General features: G+C 32.4%; 1 protein-coding gene across 13 annotated transcripts in view; it reads left to right on the plus strand.

Annotated features, from left to right (window-relative positions):
- heph (polypyrimidine tract-binding protein 1 heph) overlaps positions 1-24,012 on the plus strand; it is a 728,190-nt gene that overhangs the window by 642,926 nt on the left and 61,252 nt on the right. For 12 of the 13 annotated variants that reach the window (XR_015822765.1, XR_015822764.1, XM_088229265.1 and 9 more), the window contains one exon: positions 16,202-16,442. Coding sequence is in view for 11 of the 13 variants with exons in the window: in XM_088229265.1 (XP_088085391.1) it covers positions 16,202-16,442 (241 nt within the window). In the remaining 2 variants the exon portion in view is untranslated. The remainder of the gene's footprint in view (positions 1-16,201; positions 16,443-24,012) is intronic. The other variant, XM_088229267.1, reaches the window with a different exon arrangement.

A 24,012-nucleotide genomic window follows, 5' to 3' on the forward strand; every position in this document is an offset into this window, starting at 1 on the left:
AGAAACAAATTGTTGAAATATTTTTTAGTTCAATACCATAAAATTCTTACCCATCAATACTAAATGCTCACTCGTACAAGCATTACTACTACCCATTCTAGATTACGCTGACGTTTCAATGGCTAATTTCAGCTGTTAGCAACTCGATAAACTTAAACGATTTCAGAATACATAAATAAGGTATATGTTTGGTCTTAGGAAATATGACCACATTTCTATTTATCGCAGGCAACTGACATGACTCAAAATTAGACAGCGGAGAGACTATAACTCCCTCTCACTTCTGTTTACCGCACTTCGTAGTCCTAACCCTCATTTTTACCTCTGTGAAAATTTGCAACGCTTATCAGTTCATGGTTTACCTCTTCGTTCTAATTCTCAAAGCACTTTCTTAATGCTTATCCACAATTCCTCTTTCTTATTTAACTCATAAAGTATCCATGTGGCTCGGCTGTGGAATCATCTCCCATCCATTATCAAAGATGTTACTACAGTATCTCTATTTAAATCACGTCTAAAGAAATATCTACTTCTTTCTTCTTAATCTCTCCTATTTTTGTATAACTTAGGTTTTTTTAATGTTATTCTCTATTGACATGGAACTGGCAGAGGAAGGATAAAAGCTGAGTGAACGTGGTCGAAATGCGATCTCTTGTGCGATGTATGATAGGGTTACGAATGATTAAATCAGGCGAGAGTGTTAATCTGAGGCAAGTATAATTGATTAAGGGAAAAGAAAGGGTCTCTGAGATGGTTTGGTCATGTAGAACAGATGACGAAAGAATGGTAAAGTAAGTAGGTGTATATGGCAAAAATGAACGGTAACGTGAGACGAAGAAGTCCAAGGAAGACGTGGCATGATCAGATAAACCAAAATCTTAAGTCTGGTCATGTCAAAAGCATGCAGAATTGAAGGGCATGTATGACAAGATGTATGAGTGTGGAAGAAGCTAGAAATGTATGGCAGGATAGACGTGTATGACGGTCCATTCTCTCTGCCTACCCTTACGGTGGAATGGCTTGGTGGTAGAAGTAGTTGAAGTAATTTTCTATTGAATGTGCTTTGCATCTTGAATTCTATAAATAAAAGTGTTATTTTATTGGTTGGTTGGAATAAATTGCCATTCGGCAATAAGCCCGCCAACGTATTTTGTACATTATGTACAGAAAGTTAAATTAATTAATGAAAAATGTTTTCTCATAAAACGGTAGCCGTAAAGTTTGTATAAATAAATTTCAATTCATTTATTCAATTCAATTAATTTATTTTAAAAAAAACATGTACAGAACAAACTTAAATTTAAGGAGTACATATTATAACAATAAAAAAAGTACATCAAAGAGACTTTTGTCAAAGGAGTAAGAGAATCCTGCTTCGGAAAACTCATTCGGATACATGGAACAGATCAACATCCAGAGCATTGTTGTTCAGCATAGCTGTGTAGCCTTTCCAACAGGCATAATCATCGGCAGCTAAGTCCTGTATATCGGAATATGAAACAATCTATGCTGACGCTGTCTTGGCTAATTACCGGGAACATACAAACTAACGCTTCTCATAATCTCAGGATTATCGACCACACCGTGCAACAATCAATTAAAATGTGTCGTCAAGTACTTTATTTTTATTTATTTTATTTTATTTATTTCGAAAACAAACAGATGTACATGTTAAATTTATCTTTTTTAAATAAAACTATGTAAAATGTATATATAGTAGGCCCTGCCATCCAATTATAATTCACTAAATAATACTGTAATAAAGCGACGACGGCTTTTTTATAATATGGGAGTTGCTTTATTATTTACCTTGCTTATAATATACAAGGTTTATATTTCAAAAAAAGGATTTTTCTGCAACTAAATATCTTAAAATTTATCTAAACTATTGGGATCAGGAGGGATATATTAATGTGGGCTAATCAGGAACTTCTCAGCATTTGCTCACGTGGAGAGGAAACCACTTAAAACTCTTCAAGAGAAGTCGGCCTGTTAGCAGTAGTCAACAGGCCTTCCGTTCCACTAGAGGAGTGTTCGGCATTTTGTTCCCTACTTTGGTTTATTTTACCAATTTTCTGCGCTATATTTATCATGTATGATACTACCTCTCGTGTGAGTTCTTTATTACCTATCACCGATGGAATGTCGCATAGATCTTCACCCAGGCCTCTGCATCGCGCCTCCAGCTGTTGTTTTTGAAAGCTGAAAAAGGGGTAATGCATCAACGGGTAGCCATAATTAACTCTCTTCATAGTCCTCATCATCATTTTTATTCGGTAGGGACATTCCTTATCGTTGGCCCTATGCTTAGATGCCTCAGTTTTACCCTTGGCCATCTTGATGCAATTCCAGCATCGATGATCAGCTTCTTTGTCCTTCTTGGTGCAGGTCATAGATTGTTTACGTTTAAGCGACGACGGCTTAAAGTTTAAACGATATAAATATGAAATATCATTTTTATTACAATAAGATAATAATGAACAAAACAAGAAGATAGTGGGAAGGAAAATAAGAAAATTGATAAGGAGTGGTGAAGGAAAGTAATAGTGGAAAATTGCATTTGATTTAATGATTTAATGAAGAAATACACATTCCTTCTAGTCTCTAATCTGTTGAAGCCAAGCATACCCTGGAGAAACTCGGTCGGGTAGAGCCAAGAATAATACCTGCACTCTCTCATGTAGAGATACCTCAAAAACTCCTTTTGGATTATCTCTATCATAAGAAAGTACTTCAGTTCATGTGGCCCCCAAATCATCGAGCCACTCTCGAGTCTACTTCCCACCAAGGAGTTGTAAAGAGTTCTCAGTATGCGGGTATTTTCAAAAACCCTGATAGTACGCAGAACGAATCCTAATATATTCAATGAGTTACCACTGATTGCCGCTATGTGATCATGAAATGTCACCCTATCCTTTACATTTGATGTTTGTGTCAGATTCTGGTTATTCATTTAGTAGCGAAAAAATAGAGTTTTTTGGGCCCTAGTGAAAGACGTGACTGAACATTTCTTGGTGTAATGAATGTGTAACGTATTATCGTTCTGAAGCCCAAGATCCTAACGGGGGAATCTCTTCCCGTTTTTCTTTAACGTTATTGATTTATGTTGCTACTTTTAACAATCCATTTGACCAGGAATATTATATTTATTCGATACTTAGAATTTCGAGCTCATAATTGTATGGAAATTATTATAATGACAATGAATAATGGGAAACGAATATTCAGGGGTGATCGGAATAAAGAAATTTCAACTTGTATTTTAATTGAATACTGAAGTATGATATAGGAACATTACATGCGTGTATAATTTAGTGGATACCTTTTTTATTCAGATATATTTTAGTTCTATCGTCTCTATATTTGTAATGCCATTGTGTCCTATGAATATAATGCGGAATTATACCTTGACTGAAGTCACTGCCACGACGACGTTGATTACAGTTAATTAAACAGATAGCCCTTACATTGACGTTAAAAATGAAATAATAATAGATGAGCCAAACACATAATAGAATCATCCCTATGTAGATAGGTAGATATAGTTGTTGGTTTTTAAATAATTAACATTTGTTTTACAGTCGTTCTTCTATAGCACCTCGAAAAAATATGAAATAACAAAATTAAACAAAATTATTTTTTTATTTTTCAACAACAACAACAACAAACCATCAGGCCGTTTTCCCGTAAGAGTAGAGGATAGAACGCCACAATACTCTATCTTTGCATACAAATCTCGCTTCCTCTACATTCATACATCTTCTCATGCACGCGCGCTGATTATTCCGACTTTTGACATGTCCATCTTCAAGTATTTGTTGGATTTGGCATACCATGTCTTTTTCGGTCTTCGTCTATTTCTGCATCCATCAACATTCGCATTTACTTATTTTACAATATGCCCAGGGGGCATTTCCAATAATAATACAGGTAAAGGAACCGGGTTGTGGTCCCGTGGTAGTATTGTGGACTCACGGGCCAAAGGTCCGAGGTTCAAATCCCACTACCACAACTCGATTTCCATTTTTCCAGCACAAGTTATTTGCGACTTTTAGGAAATGGTCTGAAAATTTAAATATTTGAGTAAATAATAAGAACTCAAGTATTTCTCTTTTTATAAAAATAAAATAAAAGAGTACAAACACAGAAATAATTTTTAAAATAAACAAAAACGCTTTTTTTAGACATGTAGAAACCAAAAAAGCATACTGCTAACCAAAATCAAAATACAAACTTTGTGAATAAAAAAGAGAAAAATATGGATATACTGTAACATTAGTAGTTGGGTATAAAAATATGAATAATTTTAATTTAAAGTAAATAAGAAAAATTAATGTAAATAATCTTTTTTTCCTTTTTCCTTTTTAAATACATTTTTTTAATGGTATTAAAAAATAAATATAATAATAAAAATTAAATAACAGTATGCGTATTAGAACATAATGGTACACGTATTAAAAACATTTGAAAAAATAATTTCAGTAAGGGTACAAGACAACAATAACACAAATGCATATAATAATAACACAAGTTATAGTAAATAGTCAGGATGGGACAGGACAGTATCTCAGGAACCTCAGGAGCTTACTTCGTCGTCGGGTTTTAGGCACAAGTTGGTAACTACAAGTTTTCGAAAAATGAGATGTCTTCATAAATGACATCAAATTAATATTCTTTGTTTAAAGAGTAAATAAAAATACTTAGTATTTTATAAATACAAAAAATTCTGTTTTATAATATTAAACTTGTAGTTTTATAATATAGTATGTATAATTACATGGTAGTATTTTATAATAATTAAAATTTATTTTTTAGTGTGATAAAGTATTTATATAATTAGTAGAACATATTTATATATATGTAACCCCTGATTTGTCGAATTTGTTTTATAAATAAACAATAAACACCACTAAATGGCCAATTTCATACCGGTCGCGGTCTTACAAATCTGCTCAATATCGACACAGTAATATTAAGATGGACCGATTTTATTACCTGTATTATTTTTTATTTAAATAAAATGAAATTTTTTATTTTAAAGAGAAAATTCTCTTTAAAATAAAAATTCCGCAAAGGGCAATCTGGTAAATATAAGTCGGCCCTGTGGTATACTTAGTGCGTTTACCTGTCATAAAATAAATAAATTATACAATGGAAATCAATCCACCCTGTCATTTTATCGTTCCCTGTAAATTATTACGATCGGCACTGAACTGAAATAAAATAAATAATTCGTGAAAACATTTAATATTTATAAAATCAAAGAGAGGAAAACAATTTCCGAAGCCAAGTGAAAAATATGTTTATTTTTACTTTGTGAGCTGTATTAAATATTAAGCAACAAAAAAAAACATTTTATAACGTCAAAATGTATATCCAGCGTTGTTTATGTTTTCGGAGTAATTTGGCTTTTTAATTCTTTTTTTATTTTTTTTATTTATCGAAAGCATACAAAAATTAACACATAAATTATCAAGTCCTACTGAACTGCGTAAAATGCAGTTCTTCAGCAGGTGCTTATAGTTAAGTTCTAATATATATACATAGTCTTATCTCTTAAATACTATAAACATATAAAAACTCTTATTACTATGGAGAAAAAAAAGAAAAATATACATTCCCATGTACATCTAAAATAAAAATAAAAAAATAGAAAAAACTACGTTCTAAAAGCCAGATTTTCAGCAGACGTAAAGCCAGATAAGTTTTTTTTATTTATTTTTTATTTAATGGAAGCATATTATACATTTTTGGTATATTGTACTCTAGTGTTCTTTAGAGGCTAAATTAGCAGTTCATAATGGAGTTCTGGTACCAACCCTAATGTATGTAAGCGAAGCATGGAGTTGGAAAAAAAGGGACGAAAGTAGACTGAATGCTGTTGAAATGCGATCCCTCAGGCGAATGTGCGGAAAAACAATGTATGATAGGTGCCCTAATGTCGAAATTAGAGCAGAATGCAAGGCTGAGTTAAGCATTATCGACAAAATTAAGAAAGGTCTTTTGCGATGGTTCGGTCATGTGGAGCGAATGAATGATGAAAGAACGGCTAAAAAGATTTATGATGCGAATGTGTCTGGTTGTAGAAGTCGAGGAAGGCCGAGAAAGACATGGCATGATCAAGTACAACAAATTCTTGAAAGTGGTCATGTGAAAAGTCGGAATAATCGACGTGCGTGCATGAGAAGATGTATGAATGTGAAGGAAGCAAAGGAAGTGTGCCAGGACAGAGTGGTGTGACGTTCTATCCTCTCTGCCTACCACTCCGGGGAAATGGCGTGATGGTTAGTTAGTTAGTTAGTTAGTGTTCTTTACCCGTATTTGTTATTGAATTAGGTGAAAGCTAGGCGATCTTCACTTGTGAACCGAGTATTATATACGTGCTCCAATTTATTTCTTTATTCAGATAGAGATGCATGCTGAGAAACCAGCTTGGACCATAATGAAGCTCTAACGGATAAAATATTTATAGATTTATACAACAAAGTTATTGAAATATCGTGTCGCTGATAGTACATTTTTTTTAAAATTAAAAGATGATCATTAAATTTCGTAAGTTCTAAACAAGATTTATGTTTGTATTACTGGAAAAAGCCCATGAGGTTAAAGTGTATCTTATAATTGATTCTGAAAGTGACAAATAAATTATTCTTAAAGTACTACCAGGGACATAATATTTCAGTATATACATTTTACCAACTATTGATGATGAAGTCTATTACACAATTTTTGTACATGAGCATCCCATTTAAAATGGCAATCGATAGTTAATCATAAATATTCATACTCAGTAATTTTTTCTAATATATCACAATTGCAAGGTTGTACAATATTCTGATGGATACAGTGTAAATCATAAAATGTACAGGCCCCAGACGGCCAACTGTGAAAATGACGTCCCGGGTTCTATTCTCGCCAGTTGCAAGAAAAAATCCTTTTTTTTTCTCAATTAGTAGCGGTGTTGTGGTGTATTTTTATTACTTTCTTCCGTATCCTCTCTTTTCCACCTGCTGACAAGCCTTTTAAATATAATCGTAGCGGGTCGGGCCTTTTAATAAAAATAAATAATTATAAAACACTTTGTTATGAGACCTATTGAATTTATTTTGGAGCACAGCTATATAATATCATTTTTCGGATATCGCAGATTAGTTTGTGACTTCATCTGTAGATGGAAAAGTCCGTGCTTTCGAAAATATGATATAATAGTGGTGTTTTAATATAACTTCAAGTGGTCTCGTAACAAAGTGTTTTATTTAATAAACTTTCAAATGTTATTCCACAATATTAAAGCTGATTCAATTAGTAATATATCATCGCCGTTCAGTCAAAAGTCATTAACCCTAAAATTGACAGTTTTGAGTTACAAATGTCATTCGAAGCGTAAAATTGTGTCCTCTAAGACGCAAACGTCACCAGGTTAACTTAGTTAGAAACTTTTAAGTGTTTTTATGTGAAACCGAGATTTTAATTTATGTTTTCTCATTATAGTAGCGTCCTGATTTTTTTCCTACCTACTCTAAATAAATTTTATTAATTATAGTCATAATACAATTTTTCAATCAATGTATGACAGGGTTACGAATGATGATATCAGGCGAGAGTGTAAATCTGAGACAAGTATAATTGATAAGATTAAGAAAGGGTCTCTGAGATGGTTTGGTCACGTAGAACGAATGGACGACGAGAGAATGGTAAAACAAGTATATATGGCAAAAATGAACGGCAACGTTAGACGAGGACGACCAAGGAAGACGTGGCATGATCAGATAAACCAAAATCTTAAGTCTGGTCATGTCAAAAGCAGACAGAACCGAAGGGCATGTATGACAAGATGTATGAATGTGGAAGAGGCTAGGAGTATGCCAGGATAGACGTGTGTGGCGGTCCATTCTCTCTGCCTACCCCTACGGGGAAATGGCGTGATGGTAGTAGTAGTAATAAACTCTAATAACCAAATAATTTCAAAACCATTAAATATCACCGGACACACACGGGGGTTTTTATGTTAAGTATACCTCTTCTATTTATTTATTTTCTTCTAACCGTCAAAGAATGGGACACTGAATAAAGGTACGTTTTTTTGTGAAAATGATATTCACAAAATATCACAGTTCTAAAATATGTCGATTCAAGTATCATTACATGTGTAAGTTGAACATTTTATTGTAAGTAGCATAAGTTTTTTTTTTATAACATTTTTAAAGGAAAAATATCCGTAAATTTACAGTTGATATGATTGAATTGAAAAAGGAGTTCAAAACAATAGAAATCAAAACGCCAATTGATTTGTATGCTGGCAACGCCAAATTTATAATGTAGTTTGTTTTGTTTATTGATGGGCTAACGCAGAAAAAATTCCGTCCGCGCTAGCCCATCAGGATCTTCTAGACTAAAGTTCAGCAACCCTTTTTCTTCATCTTGACTGAGAACTGTTTCAAATCTACATATTTTTTATGAACCCGATTTTATGCGTCGATGTAGCGTTGTAAATGGAATGCCGTAGATACGACTTACATTTAGAATTATGATCTTTGCCATTTTCACTGCCTTCTCTAATGTTTCATCGGATCAATTCGCCCGGTCAGTCTTCCGTTTGTAGTTGTATACCATCTACAATAATTAAAATATTATTATTTCATATAAATGCCACCCAACATAAAATTTATCACTAACCGGGCAAGACAAATAGTATTAATTTTACCCGCCAGGGATTTAATGCACCTTATCATTAACAGAATACAAATAATTAATAATCAAGTAACTTTCCAATATAGTCCATTATTCGATATTTCATTGTAATAGTCACCCTACCTTCACCCTCCCTTTTTCCTCCTTTTCCGATATCCTTTTGAAATATTAGCTTCATAAGTCATTAACCCTCGGTGGTGGCGTAGTGAAGCATGTGTCTAACCTGCATGTCGATTTTATATTTTTGCAAATCTACTATGGTGAAGGTGTGTAGTGGTATTTGCATGTTGGTGTAGTGTTTTTGTCCTGACGAAGAGACGGGTTACGTCTCGAAACCGGTAGACAGATAAGTCAGTGATTGGTTTTATACCAATTTTATTAACATAATATTAAAATGTTGGACCACAAAGTTAATGCTTTGAATATTAATAATACAAATTATTACATTTAACCAAAATTATTGCCTTTATTTATTATCTTTAGTTACCTCGCAAATGGTTTATTTTACTAAAATTTGTTTTCCATTGCATTTGAAGAAAAGAAAATCAGATCACTTACCCTGAAATATTTTTTTGGTTACCTAAACAGTCCTTAATTCCGCTCAATGACTAGCCAGGACTAACGCATCGTGAAATATCATGTTTATTCCTGTCCCACATTTAGCGGGTTCGATATTGTAATCATTCGTTTCGCCCGCCCTCTCCTGTTCCCCGCCCGTCCCCTTCACTTACCACAAGCGTAAGACTGATCTCCCTACATTCACGTAACAGAAGATCGACACACGCCGCACATGATGTTTCAATGATGTGCCCTATGCACCCTTAGGTGTGGAAAGCGAAATGATTACGTAATATTTAAAAATTTGGTTTTACTATACGCGACAAAGAATAACGTTGCGAAATTAAATAATTATGACTAAAATTGTCCAGATCGGCTTTGTTGTCGGCTTAACATAACCTCTACTGAATTTATATTGCAAAAAACATGATGTCAAAGGATCAAACTGAAGTGCTGTGCAACATTTTGCAACTTGCTAAACCAGCTAGGATATGTTTTGATAAGAGTCAAAGCCTTCCACGCCCCCACACCTTTGTTTGTGAAGCTTTTCCCTGCCGTGCACTTTTAAGCCCCTGTCATTTGAAACAACGTACGATTTAAGCTTTGTAATATTATATTTCCTTCATCGACTACACGTGCCTTCGATAAAAATTCTTTTTAAGTATTACTAGATTCAAATCACTAATATTTTAGTTGAAGGAATATTCTAAATATTGTGCCTTGATAATTTTTTTAACTGTATCGGGAATCGGACTCTCATTTTCTGAGTTATTGTTTTGTTATTCGTATTGATTTGAAGTTGTGAACCCTATAATTATTCACACCCGTGCCCGCGAAGTTACTTCTATCGCGATTTCACTCGACAGATATAATATAAGGTTCGTGTTCTACTTCCGATACATGAAATTTAAAACCCCAAGTTTCCCTTTTGCTTGAGCACCGTTCCAAATACATATGTATGCATGAACGATGTACGTCTTTCAAGTTCTCCACATGAATTTAATGAATTCTCCGGGAGCGCTTGGTTTATTCTGATTTAATTAAATTGCTTCACTCATAAAACACTGGTAGACTTTGCATCTAATATTTCTGTGGGTTTTCGGGAGTTTTCTCACAGTTTGGTAATTATTTCCGGTATATTTGTCCCGTATATAAGGTAACAAATCGAAAGTGTGAATGTAATTAGTTTATTTATTACTATGCAAAAAATAACCCTCCCTTCTGATTGTATTTCCTCATTGTGCATACATATATATATACGTATTGTAAACATCAGTACTTAAATCTCAAAAGGCCTTATAAACCTGCTGCAAATTTATGCCTCTGCATTACTTTATACCAGGTTTATAAGTAAAGTCTAAAGTTATTTCATCACTACCCTAATTTTAAATACTTTGAACCTGTTAATTGTACTTTATCTTAGGATTCGACGCAAGTATATTTAATCTCTGGAAACATGTACATTGCATACTAAACAATTTTTTTGCGGCAACGATTTTTTTCGTAAAACGTATTGTATTATAAAAAGTTTAAAAAGTTATATTTCAATTGTTATTTTGTCAAAAATCGCAATTGGCATTCCTTATTCTGTCTTCTGCAATTTTCCATTTTAAAATAAAATTGTTTTATTGTATAAGGTAATACAACAAAGATACATACTTATAAACATGCAATTTCTAGATATTCATCCAAACTAATCTTTTGCACATATATGTATATTCAATTACAAATTAATCAAAAAAAAAACTGACTTTGTTTTTTTTATTTCTTGTACAAAATACACATGTACTACATGCGTACTAATAAATATGCATATTTTTCAAATATTTTTTATATTTTTTATTTTAAAATACATGTTGTACGTTTCTGAATTCGGAAGATAAACAAAATGACACACCCTAATGTACACAATTAAATAAAAGCAATAATAAAAATTTAATATGATAACATAAACATACATATATTTCAATAAACATATTTTTAATATTTCAATAAACATGTGCATATGCATATAAATCTACGCAATATCTCGCTGCAGTCTCCTGCAATGGTCTCTTCCCTTAGACAAAATCTAGACTTGTACACTCTTTCTGAAAATGGCTTTCGTTTTGGAGAACTTAATATGTTCATCCAGGACATTGAATACTCTTGGGGCCACTTAAGAGAAATTCCTCTGAGCAAACCTGGTCCGAGTTTTTGGAATTAAATAATTCAAATTACGGGAACACCTCGTAAAAGCATTCAGCTGGGATCTACAATACATAATTGTATTCCTAGATGAGGTTATTAGATATAACTATTTATAGTTATCATCATTATTATTCCCTTCCCACATCTAATGGTGCATAGGGTATTGCTATGGTACACCAATTGCAGTGTATCTTGATCATTTTTTATTACATGAAGGTAGGATGATCGGTCTTACGCTTCAGGTACCAGTCCAGGTACCTGAAACGTAAGATATTTACTGAAGCGTTAAATATTCAAGAGTAAAAACACCTTTTTAAATAAATATTTCATGTCAACCGTCAACATGTCAATCGGGTTGTGGTCCTTTTAGCTAGTGTTGCGGACTCACGGATCAGAGGTCTGAGGTTCGAACCTCACTCTACCCTAACTTGATTTTCATTTTCTAATGGTGAGTTATTTACAACTCGTTGAAAACAGCCACCAAAATTTAAATATTTGGGTAAATTATAAGAACGCTAATATTCCTTTTAAAAAAAAACCCTGTCAGAAATCGAACCCAAGTTTTACGCAACTGAAACAAAAATGGACAAATCTCGGAGACTTTATTTAAAATCAAAAGATAATGCATTATTTAATATTAGCATATGTACTCGTAAGTCAAGGGTTATCGAGAAATAGTTTTAGGAAATAAATGCAATATGGTTATTAGTGGTAGACTGATAATAAATTAATTTAAAGTGAATAGGGAGAAAGATATATTGGTTATATTATTGTTAATTGTGATTTAATCTTGAGAGTTTATTCGCAAAAGTTGGTTAAGAATCGTGAAATATGTTGATTTAGATATTTTTTTCTGTATCCGTTTATTTTATTATATTAAGGTACTTTGTTTCAATTCTTTTTTCAAATATTTGTATTGAGATCGCCATTTTTAACTAAAAGTATTATTATTATTATTTATTATTTTTTTTTTTCCATTATAAACAATGATTAATAATAAAATTAATGTGACCTCGCTGGGGTGCCGAGGACACTTAACAATATACTTTGTTTATATGTTTACATGTGAGAATATACAAATAAAACTAAATATACAGAGATAATTTTTAAAAAGCTCAGATAGTTTTAAACACTACGTATTTATGTTTATATTTCATTTATGTGTACCTACATTATTCATATTATAAAACGCAAAATAAAATAACAAAAACCTAAGACCACATAGGTCGTATGCATTGTTTGCAGTAGATGGAAAAAGCTTAGTAAAAGCTCACAACTTTTTTTTTTTTTTTATATTTACATATGACGTTTAATAACAATATATCGCACCTTTGAGGCAAAAACAATTCAACTCGAAAAATCTTCTCTTAGGGAAATTGCAAAAGAATAATGTAAATCGTGACACCTTCGTTTTCTTAAGTCGATTTTTTTTAAATTTTTTTTTGGCAAATATTTTTTATTTTTAGTAATATGTACATAAATTGTAAAAATAAATAAATTAGTAAAATATTATAAAGTATGAGTAAAGGTTTTAATCGCATTTTAGTAGCGCATCGCTGCATTTAGTGGCTCTGACACTTGTATGCATAACTTGCTCGTTAAAGTATAGTTTAAACTGTCCTAAAGACATCATTGTAGCCAACTACTTCTCCTACCTCGCGTCTCGAGTGTCTCGAGGGCTGTTCTCCCCTCAGCTACGCATTATACCTAACCGTAACAGATAAACCTGTGATTTTAAAAAGGGTTTTTTCATTCTCATTTTCTATTCAACTTGCGAACAAAACGAACATCATGGTTCAGTGAGTTATTCCAGCATCAAAATCATCTTAATAAATATTGCATTTCACCGCGTCACATTAAAAAATAATTTCATAATATCATATGCAATGAGCTAAATAATATTCTAAATGCATTAAAACCACTTCAAAATAATATTTTTTTCACAATCAAACTTTGATAATATTTATCGACGCTTTAGTCACCTATCTGTATAGAAATTCATACAGAAGTTTTGACGCACTGTTGTCACCGGTGCGCCGAAATAATTCAAACAATAAATTCATTTATTTATCAGTTCGAAGAAAAAACTTGGAGCTAAACGCCCGTCGATTGAATAGTCCAAATTGAAAAAAAAATGGAATACATGTCCATAAAGTTTGTGCGATGAACCTTAATACCATATTCTACCAATAAACTATTTACTAATTATTTCATTGGTGGCGTCCGCGATGTAATGGTTAAGACACTTGACACTAACACGGAGGGTTTTGGGTTCGATTCCCGGTGAGAACATAAAAATCAAATGTGATTTTTCTCAAGCCTGGGTGTACTGTGCTATAATTCATCACTGTGATTGGGCCTCAAGGCCTGTAGTAGTTCGAAAAATAAATGAATTATAAAATTAAATTAAAATCGCACCAAAACTGATGTATTTGTTTGGGTCATGCACTAGTAGGCAATTATGTATTTTTTAAAATATATAATGCTTATGCATTACCATCTTCACTATTCTCATATTCAGTAGTGCATAGCGTTCTATATTGGATCACCTTGGAATGTGCCAGTCCAAGGACTATAAAATATTACAATGTAAAATTATATTGTATTATTTTTTTTTTGCACCACAACAGGTCAGGAGGTCCAATTACAGTGGTGAATTACATCACGGAACACCCAGGCTCTAGAAAAATTGCATTTTATTTTTTGTGTTCTCACCGGGAATCGAACCCGGAACCTTCCGTATGTGAGTCAAGCGTCTTGACCCCTACATCACGTAGGCCACCAAATCAATATGAATTATAAATCAATATTTTATGTCGACTCTCGCGTCGTAGGCAAACGCTCTGCCCACTAAGTGGCCGTAATATATAATTAGCAGTGAAAAGGTCTATAAAATACAGTCTAGTAAAAAAAAAAATACTACTTAGTAGAATAAAAAATATTTTTAAATTTGTAATTTTAAATTCCTTCAAAAACGGTCATTGCATTGGCCACGCCACTAATACGTCATGATTCGTGTTCATTTTTAACTTTGTTCCAAACCATCAAAATTTTTGTAGAATATCGTCACGAATCTTTACTTCACAACTACCAATTCCAAAGATTTTGCGTTTTCTAGTGATATTTTTTATATTTTCTTTCTTAATGTTACATATGAAAACATTTATCCACAATATCTATATTGATTTTGGAAATACAATTAATTATTAAAAATCCATTTCATATATTTGTATCGGTAATCGTAGTACGTGATATTTCACTATCAGTCGTTTTTTATTGTTAAACTTTACAAATTCGTTGAAATAACTGTTTAATAAAATACACAATGAAATTAAAGGCAAAAATTTCATGGCTTGATGTTATATTATAAATATAACTTATATGAAACAGTTCTTCAATGTACAATGTAGGAACTTTATCTTTTTCACTATAAAGATATCACAAAAATATATAAGTATATAAAAAATCTTAGAACTACAAAATATAGTCGACGAATTATAAAATTAGTCTAGTTTTTTTATTTTTCATGATAGACAATGGCGATAAAATAACTAATTATTTGAATAGACAACAATCCGATATGTATAATTATGCTATTTTTCCACCCGAGAAATATATATCCGACTCATCCGATCGCAGGTTTCGACTGAGACGAAGTTTCGGCAAATTTGGCAGAAACCAAAACGGCGATCAAAACTCGTTTTCACTTATAATAAGATGCAAAATTGTGTTTTTTTTAATTTCATAGAATATCTCCAACTAACAGGGCTTCCGACGCCAACCTACACCTATGAACGCGTAAAAAAATAATAAATTGTAGGTGTATGTGTGCTGTGTGAAATATGTGATGGGGCATAAAAAATAATCAATATCGGACTACTCGGCGTACCTTGGTAATAAATGGGTGGCGATAAAAATGTGTATCTAAATCAATTGGACTGATTGCTGTTGTAACGGTTAGGGCTCATGAGTATGATCAAATGTCTCCTGAAACAAAGGCTTATTATGACCCATTAGGGCTTTGTTGTCTGATGGGGAAACTCCGCCCTAACATGTGAAGCTTTACACGTGAATCGGAATATTGAGGTTGTGCTTTATCTTCTGTACGAGTGTTTCTTGTGGGCAATTTAGCGGACGACAGTTAATTTGCGCAGCGAAATAATATATCGGGATCTCCAGGTGTAATAACGGCCACTTAAATGGAAAATGAACATAAATAACTACGCACCTACTTTCCTCGAAAGTAAATGATATGTAGACCGAATTATACATTATGGCACGTAGTGACTATTGTGCGTAATTCGATTCTTAAGCGTTTTTACCCCTACCCTGGTTCTGCGGGTAGGATTAAACGTGAGCAGTCGGCATTCGAAACGCCGTAAAAATTTGAATTAAAATCCCTTTTGATGAAATAATGTGCCTGGATAATTTTGAAGCAGTTGCTTTATTTGTTTTGCATAATAACTAATCTTGGTCAAAAATTTACGCTAATATTTATTAGCGCATGCCCTCGAGGCTTTTAAAAAAAATAGTAGCTTAGGTCTTCTGTATTATTTTTGTAAACTCACCTGTATTATTTTTGTAAACGCTCTTGGGCGTATTGTAAAATTATTATTTTTTTTTAATTTTAAAAATGAATTTTATTGAATGTGCGATATGTTTCTTAATTTTTCAACTATTGATTTGTTCCTTTTTGTAATGATAAACTTTAGATATCGATCGATATCATACTCCAAATTAGAATAACGTATGATTGTTTCAGTCGGCTTCCGCCCAGGCGGCACTGCAAGCGGCGCAGGCGCTAGGGGGCGCGGCGGCCGGGGCCGTGGCGCTGCCGGGGGCCACTAACGGGGGCGGCGTGCCCGCCGACATCCAGGGCGGACCCAACACCGTGCTGAGGGTCATCGTGGAGCATATGCTGTACCCCATAGTGCTGGACGTTCTGCACACCATCTTCCAGCGATACGGGAAGGTTCTCAAGATCGTCACGTTCACCAAAAACAGTAAGTGTCTTTTTGCTCCAGAACAGGCGAAGAACGCCAATCACAGTAGTGAATTACAGCAATTTTTATTGTTTATTTATTTGAAATTTTATTAATAAACCCTTACGGGTTGCATAGGCACATTTAACAAAATATTTTTACTTTTAAAATTCATATCAATGATAATATGTTTAACATCTTTTGTAAAGGTTGTCTGAGTCTTTTGTTTTGTTTTGTCTGGTACGAGTAGTTTATCGTAGAATTTCAGTCTCTGGTTTATTAGGCTCGACATTCCTTTATTTATATTGAATGATATTTTTCTGATATTTTCGTATTGTGTCCATGTTTACTACAATTTTGTTCATGTTTTAATCTTCGTCTACAATTGCATCGGTGGCTAATTTACGAATAAATTTTAAGAATTCTAGTTTAAAGAGTTTAGTTACATTTAATTTCTTTGTTTGTTCAAAGAGTTCTTTAGTTTCTTCAATTACCATTAAGATTTGAAAGAAATATTTTCTTGTTCATTTTGAACACTTTTTCCCAGGTATTTGAAACTCTTGACCCTTTCGATGATTTAGTTTGACAAAATCATTATGTTATATAAAAAATCAAGTTTTTTACATATCAAATATAACATTTCTTCTTCAACAAAAATTCTTACCTATTAGTACTAAATGGACTCTTGTACAAGCATTACTACTACCCATTCTAGATTACGCTGATGTTTCCATGACTGATTTAAGCTGTAAACAACTCGATAAACTTGAACGACTTCAGAATACATGCATAAGGTACATTTTTGGTCTTAGGAAATATGACCACATTTCTGATTATCGTAGGCAACTGGCTCAAAATTAGATAGCGGAGAGACTATAACTCCCTCTCACTTCTGTCCAATGTACTTCATAGTCCTAACGCTCCTATATACCTGCGTGAAAATTTTCAACGCTTATCAATTCATGGTTTACCTCTTCGTTCTCATTCTCAAGGCACTCTCTTAATACCCATACACAATTCCTCTTTCTTCCTTAACTCATATAGTGTCCATGCGGCTCGACTGTGGAATCATCTCCCATCCACTATCAAAGATGTTACTACATTATCTCTGTTTAAATCACGTCTGAAGAAACATCTCCTTTCTCTTCCTTAATCTCTCCTCCTTTCCTTTTTCCTCTTTCCTCTTTTTTCCTTTTTCCCATTGAGTAATAGTTTTGATTTAAGGTAATTTATAAACAAATACGTTTATTTCTTTTTTTATATACTTTCAGCTTTTTAATCTTTTTTTTCTATTGAATATGTTCTGTAACTTGAATTTTAAAAATAAAACTTTTATTTTATTGGTTGGTTAGAAGAAATTGCTATTTGGCAATAAGCCCGCCAATGTACAAATAACATTATGTACAAAAAGTTAAATAAATAGAATAAAAAAAACATTTAAAAAATACGTAAAGGTCTAATTACCGGCTTTTTAGCCATTTTCTTTCTTTAACAACTAACAGCTAAAAATATTACCACCTACAGAACATTATTTAGAGTTCATTAATCAATCATCTAAATCTGTAAGGGCTTCTTGTATAGCAGTGTTTTTCAACATGTGGGTCGCGACCCCCGGGGGGGTCGTGGACACAAGCAAGACAAAAGGAAAAAGCAAAGGCTTTAGGTCTTTTATAAAAAAAGCAATCATTTCAATTGTCTATTTAAATACGATAGATGCATTTTTGGCAATTCTACAGTATCTGATATCTTCGTTAAAAAAATATAAAGGTTTGTTTTTGTTCCCCTGTAAACTTCGTAAAATACCGATTCAATAGTATACATAGGGACCATTGAAATATTTAATAACATTTAGTAAAATCTTTGACCACAAAGTTAATGTTTTAAATATTAATAATAAAAATAACGTTTATTAAATACCAATAAAAAATTCTAAATAAATTAAAATAACAAATTAACGTCTGTTTTTTATACTGATTGGTTGATCAAGTATCAAAATTCCTTAGGTCCTATTACGAATATTATTAAGTAGAAGAAAATATTTACCATAGAAAATAAATCATTCAAATTAAAAATGATGATATCGTAAAAAAAAATAACAGTTACATTATTCAACATTTTACATTAATTTCGTGAGCTCGTAATTTGAATTCACATTTTTTTCAAAACGTATAAATAAATTATTATTGCTGATTTCGGTCATATACATATCCATGTTGGTCCAAGATCTTTTAATCTCCTACCCAAGGAGATACAAAATATAGAATCCCTTCCAAAGTTTAAAGCGGCTTTGAGGACTTGGATCAGCATGGAAAATACAGATATACACCTATTGTGAAAGAGTCGTACAACAGCATATTCTAAACTTTGATGTCTTAATTACATTGTTTATGTCATTTTCCTGTTATTTCTGTATGATTTTTAATGGCATTGTCATATTTGTGTTTGTATACCAAAAAATTCACCAAAAACAATAAAAAACGAATGGCCTACGCTCAGACGTTTAAGTCTTTGAGGGCATTTTTTCCAAATTTAAGGCTATGTTTATTTTTAGAATATGTATTTTTTCTCTTTTTCTCTTCTAATGTTTAATAAATATAATGTATAAAATATGTAATTTAATACATGCATAATATTTAACAGTATGGAAAAATAAACAAAAAAAAATAAATAAAATATATATATAATAACATCCAGTCGAGCACCCCCTTGCATCTTCACTCATTACAGTTAATCTTAAATAATCTAAAATAAACGCAGATGTATGAAACTCCTTTAGATGTAATAAATCGCAAACGTCTCGTATATGATTCGAGTATACTTACATATTTATTACGCTACACCCAGCACTCATAATTCCCTCATTTTCATTCCTCCCCTTCGCACTTCCCCTTACTAATAAATCCTTAACCTCAGAACACTGTCACCCTTATAAAATTATTATGGAATGCTTAGTTATCTTCATGTAAGTTTTAATGTTATGTTTATCATAATATTTCTCTTATTCGCACCAATGGTATGCAAATGGCTTTGTGTCTCGATTGGATGTTACATGGAGGTAAGATGATCAGTCTTACGCTTCAGATGCCAGGTCAGAAAAATCACCTGTGTTATAAATTATATCATGAAAAAAGTTACAAAATTCAATTTTATATAATGCAGGAAAAAATATTATGATATGAGAAGAATCATTTAAGAGTACTACTTGCAAACCCGGCAAAATTTAAAAAAATTGAGATATTAATTGAAACATATTTAAAATATATATTTTTTACAATAATTATAACATTGTCAGTTTTAAAATACGGCTTTATTTGTAAAAAAAACTTGACTTTTAAATTATTGGGTTTGTTGCAAACATGGCAACCTCTACTTGAGTATTGCAAAGTAGGAATGTATAAAATAAAATTTATTATTTCACTACTGTTTCTTGGCTTAATCATGCTAAATTCATCACTGTTTACGTATAAAATGTTGACTGATTACAATAAAAAATTTAAGTTTAAAAAAGTTAATGTTAAGAATTGTATCAGTTTTTTGTGATTTGCTCAAAATAAAGAAAGATGGATTTTGCCGGATTTGCAAATAGTGCCATCATTTATGAAGTATAAAAAATCAGAATTCATTTTTAACTTTTAAACATATGTGTTAAACAGTTTATAAATAATTTATATGCCTTTTTAAGCCCTACATTAAGATTCTAAGTACAACAATAAAAATAATAATGAATGATACTTGCTTGGGTGAAATCTAATCCGGGATCTTTTCCAAGGTTACCTAACGCACTAACCACTTCACAGCTGAACGAGTATTATATTATGTCTAGAAAAAGTAATTATCCTATAAATTCTTAGAGTAATTTTCACAAATTGAATAGTACCAATCAATATGTTTATTTTGTAGTACCTACTAAGATTTATTGAGACACAAACATGCAAATAAAAATTAAAAGAAAAACTTGCTTAACCGAAGGGCCGATGCAGCGTCAGCAGGTTTTATATAAAAAGGGTAATTGTAAGGACCAATTACATAAATTTAGAATAAATATGCAATACAAAAAACTAAATGATATAAAAACCGTAGGGAAATATCGTGGGTATACTGGCAAAAAGCTTTAACTCTCAAATCCCTGTTTTGAGAAATCAAACATTTTATTTTTGTTCCAATTTTACTCTTTTATATATTATTTAAAAATAGTTAGATGTTGAGGGCACATTTAAGAACATGTTTTTAATTTTTCCGTTTCTGAATTTTATATTAAATAAATATTAAATTATTTAAAGCTTTTAGCCTGAATAAAATACCGGGTATACGACTTATCCTTAAATTTATTTATAAAACTACAGATATATGAAATTCAATATGACTTAGTGTATTTTGCCAGTTTGTAGAGCGTTAAAAACTTTACAAAACTGCATCATCAAGTAAAATCCGCATATTTTCGAGTTAACTTTTTTTGCCAGTATACCCACGATATATAAAACGGCGGTAAAAGAGAAGGTTACATCAATATTTCATAAAAAGCACTATGGTATATGAGCTATTCGGTAATATTTTTCTTGAAATATTGATTTTTTTAAATATTTTTGATAAGTCCAAATTTTAAAAATATTTTTTTTTATTCTCAATGCAGTATTTTTAATATAATTTAAAATCGTAATTTGTTTAACTACTTCAGTACCGTAAAATACTCGTATGTATAAGGGTTCTCTTCAAGTTAATATTTCGTATAATTTATTGCAATTACGAATAACGTTAACGTACCTACACAATAACAATAGAAATGTACCCAGTACAATTGAAATTAAATTTCTGCACGTTGAACATTCTACCATGTTATGGAAGTTATGTAAATCCCTTGTAATTATTGGTGCAGGTTATGTTCTCGTATACTGTTCTCTCGCGATTTAAGATGTGGAAGAGAGAGATCCAGTTTGCAATGCCAAGCATTCTGCTAATTACTCCAACCACACTGTCACTGCACACTTAGTACCCAGTCCTCCAACTACCTATTCTTGCTGATTGTACTACCCCGCGAAGTTTCCTCGAGGCTTCAATACAAACTTCTATAAGTACCACCCCATCTTACTAAGAAATGAGAGACTTCTCAAGACCAATACACGACTATTCGTACTGAGGTGAAAGTCTTTGATAGACAGAGCCATAGAACCAACACAACGCTCAAACGGCCATTCACATCACAACTCAAGTTATTTCAAGCTTTAATTTTTAATTAACTTTAACGTCTCTTCTGTTTTTTTTTTAAAATAAAGTCTGCTGAATTGTATACATACAATTCGTCAGCAGGTTCATATATTGCTTCGATTATTCCTACTTAACCTACATTAATAATTAACTTTACTTAAAAAAACATACCATATTTTATTACATTATTAAAAATTAAAAATTATCATCAATACAAAAAACTTTTTTCGATTAGCCGTAATTTGAGCATACGTCTCACTCCTGTATTTAACTCAGTATTTTCAATATTGTTAGGTAACATGTTAAATATTTTAGGGATACTGTACTGCAGTGTCCTTTTGCCATATTTATTCCAATATCTAGGAACAGCTAGCCCTTCCATACTAGTAAACCCGGTGTTGTAATCATGTACCGATTTCAACAAATATGTATTTTTTCAATTAGTAGAAATCATTTGTAGCTAACAATTATTTTTCAGCGCGTGCATCTTTTCCTCCATTCCGTCAAATAAAAACTGCACCGGATCCGTTTTAAAGAAATTCTGGCATCTTTTCAGATCCGCGCATTGCAAAAACATTTTTTTTACCTGTAATAAACGGTAGGTCCTATCGAATATACAGATCTGGTTACTTCCAAAAAGAACTTCAAGACTTTTGAAAAGTATTGCAATCATTTCTGCGAATTGATCATGTCTAATCAATTTAATCCCAGTCCGTGAAAAATACATTTCCCTCTTTTCTCAATCCAATAAAGTACATAATAATTTGTACTTCTGGATGACTTTCTTTCAGCAAAAAGATGCTAAGGCTACCAGATTTCAGAAAACTCCTTCGGGCAGCTTTTCTCGTTCGGCAACGAGAAACTTTTCCATGTATGTGGGCACCGCCAAGGAGACTTATGTCCTCCGATGCGGTGTGCGGTGTGTGGTAGGCAAGCTGTATTGATGGGTAAATTTTACAATGTTAATATCACCTTCAGAGCAACCTAAGTATAAACAGTCAATTTGTCTGTCACCCTCAATGTAATTTTCCCAATTCTGACGGTGATAGGGTGTGTTAGTTCATCAACTTGTTAGTAAACCTTAAGACCCGAGACTCCTCCACCGGCCAAATAATTTAAAAGTATTGAGACCAAAAGTGTATTAGTAGATAAACTCTCTTCTCTTTTACGGAAATAAACAATAAATAACTTGAGTTCGGTTCTGCATTGCCGTTATGAAGATCATCCGAATAAAATCCCGTTGGAACCAAAAAACAATGAGCATTTTCATTCCTCGGAAGGCATTTTTAATTTTCAATTTTATTTATTCATATGTATATGTACATTACAAAATATAATATCTTAATTCATACTTATAGATATAATTAAAATTAAAATATAAAATTAGGTATATATAAAAATAACATATAGGTTTTCATAATATCCAGAAAATAATATGTTAAATAAGTAAGAGAAGTTTGTAACGAAAAACTCCTTCAGAGACGTGAAAAATGTCAGTGTCCAAAGTAATATTGTTCAACATAGATATAGCCTTTCCAACAGGCATAACTATTGACAGTTTGGTTTTGTATATTCTTATGTGAAACAGTCTATGCTGACGCTGTCTAAGGTAATTATCCGGGACATAAAAGCCTCTCAGAACAGTGAACGAAATCTCACCAAACGGTACTGTCGATGTGTTCCTACAGCAAGAGCCGGCATTTAAGAAGCAAGCGGTGTTGTCTCTCCCAGCTCGCGATGTCACACTTACCATTTCCGCCTAGATTATGCTATCTACATACCTTTTGTTAATTATACACTTTGTTAATTTAAATAGATTTAAGGAATGTTTAGATTAAGTATTACTCATTAATGCCCAACTATTAGGGTTTGCTTAAGCCTGTTGATTGGCTTAAAAAAAAGAATAGAACATCTCCAAAGAATGTGTTCAACTGTTTGCATGCCCAATCCGCACACGCAGTCCAGATTTTCTGTCCAGACTGCTGCCAACAGGCCGGCTTCTCCTGAAGAGTTTTAAGTGGTTCCCTCTCCACGTGAGCAAATGCTGAGAAGTTCCTGATTAGCCCACATTAATATATACCTCCTGATCCCAATAGTTTAGATAAATTTTAAGATATTTCATTGCAGAAAAATCCACTCTTTGAAATATAAACCTTGTATATTATAAGCAAGGTAAATAATAAAGCAACTCCCGTATAAAAATAAAAATAAATTTAAAAAGTCCAGATTTTCAGCAAAGGAGAATTCATAGATTATTCATGTAAAAACTGCAGTCCGTAATATTGTAACCCCGCCTGAGCCAGCGCCAATGTTACACTCAAAAGTTATACCTCTAAAGACGTATCAAGCAGCCATTGCCACCGCTAGCAGAAGTTTAATAGAAGGCGGG

Source organism: Micrasema longulum, unplaced genomic scaffold, assembly GCF_059751315.1.
Source record: "Micrasema longulum isolate JH-2025_06_02 unplaced genomic scaffold, ASM5975131v1 h1tg000657l, whole genome shotgun sequence".
Taxonomy (NCBI): Eukaryota; Metazoa; Arthropoda; class Insecta; order Trichoptera; family Brachycentridae; genus Micrasema; species Micrasema longulum.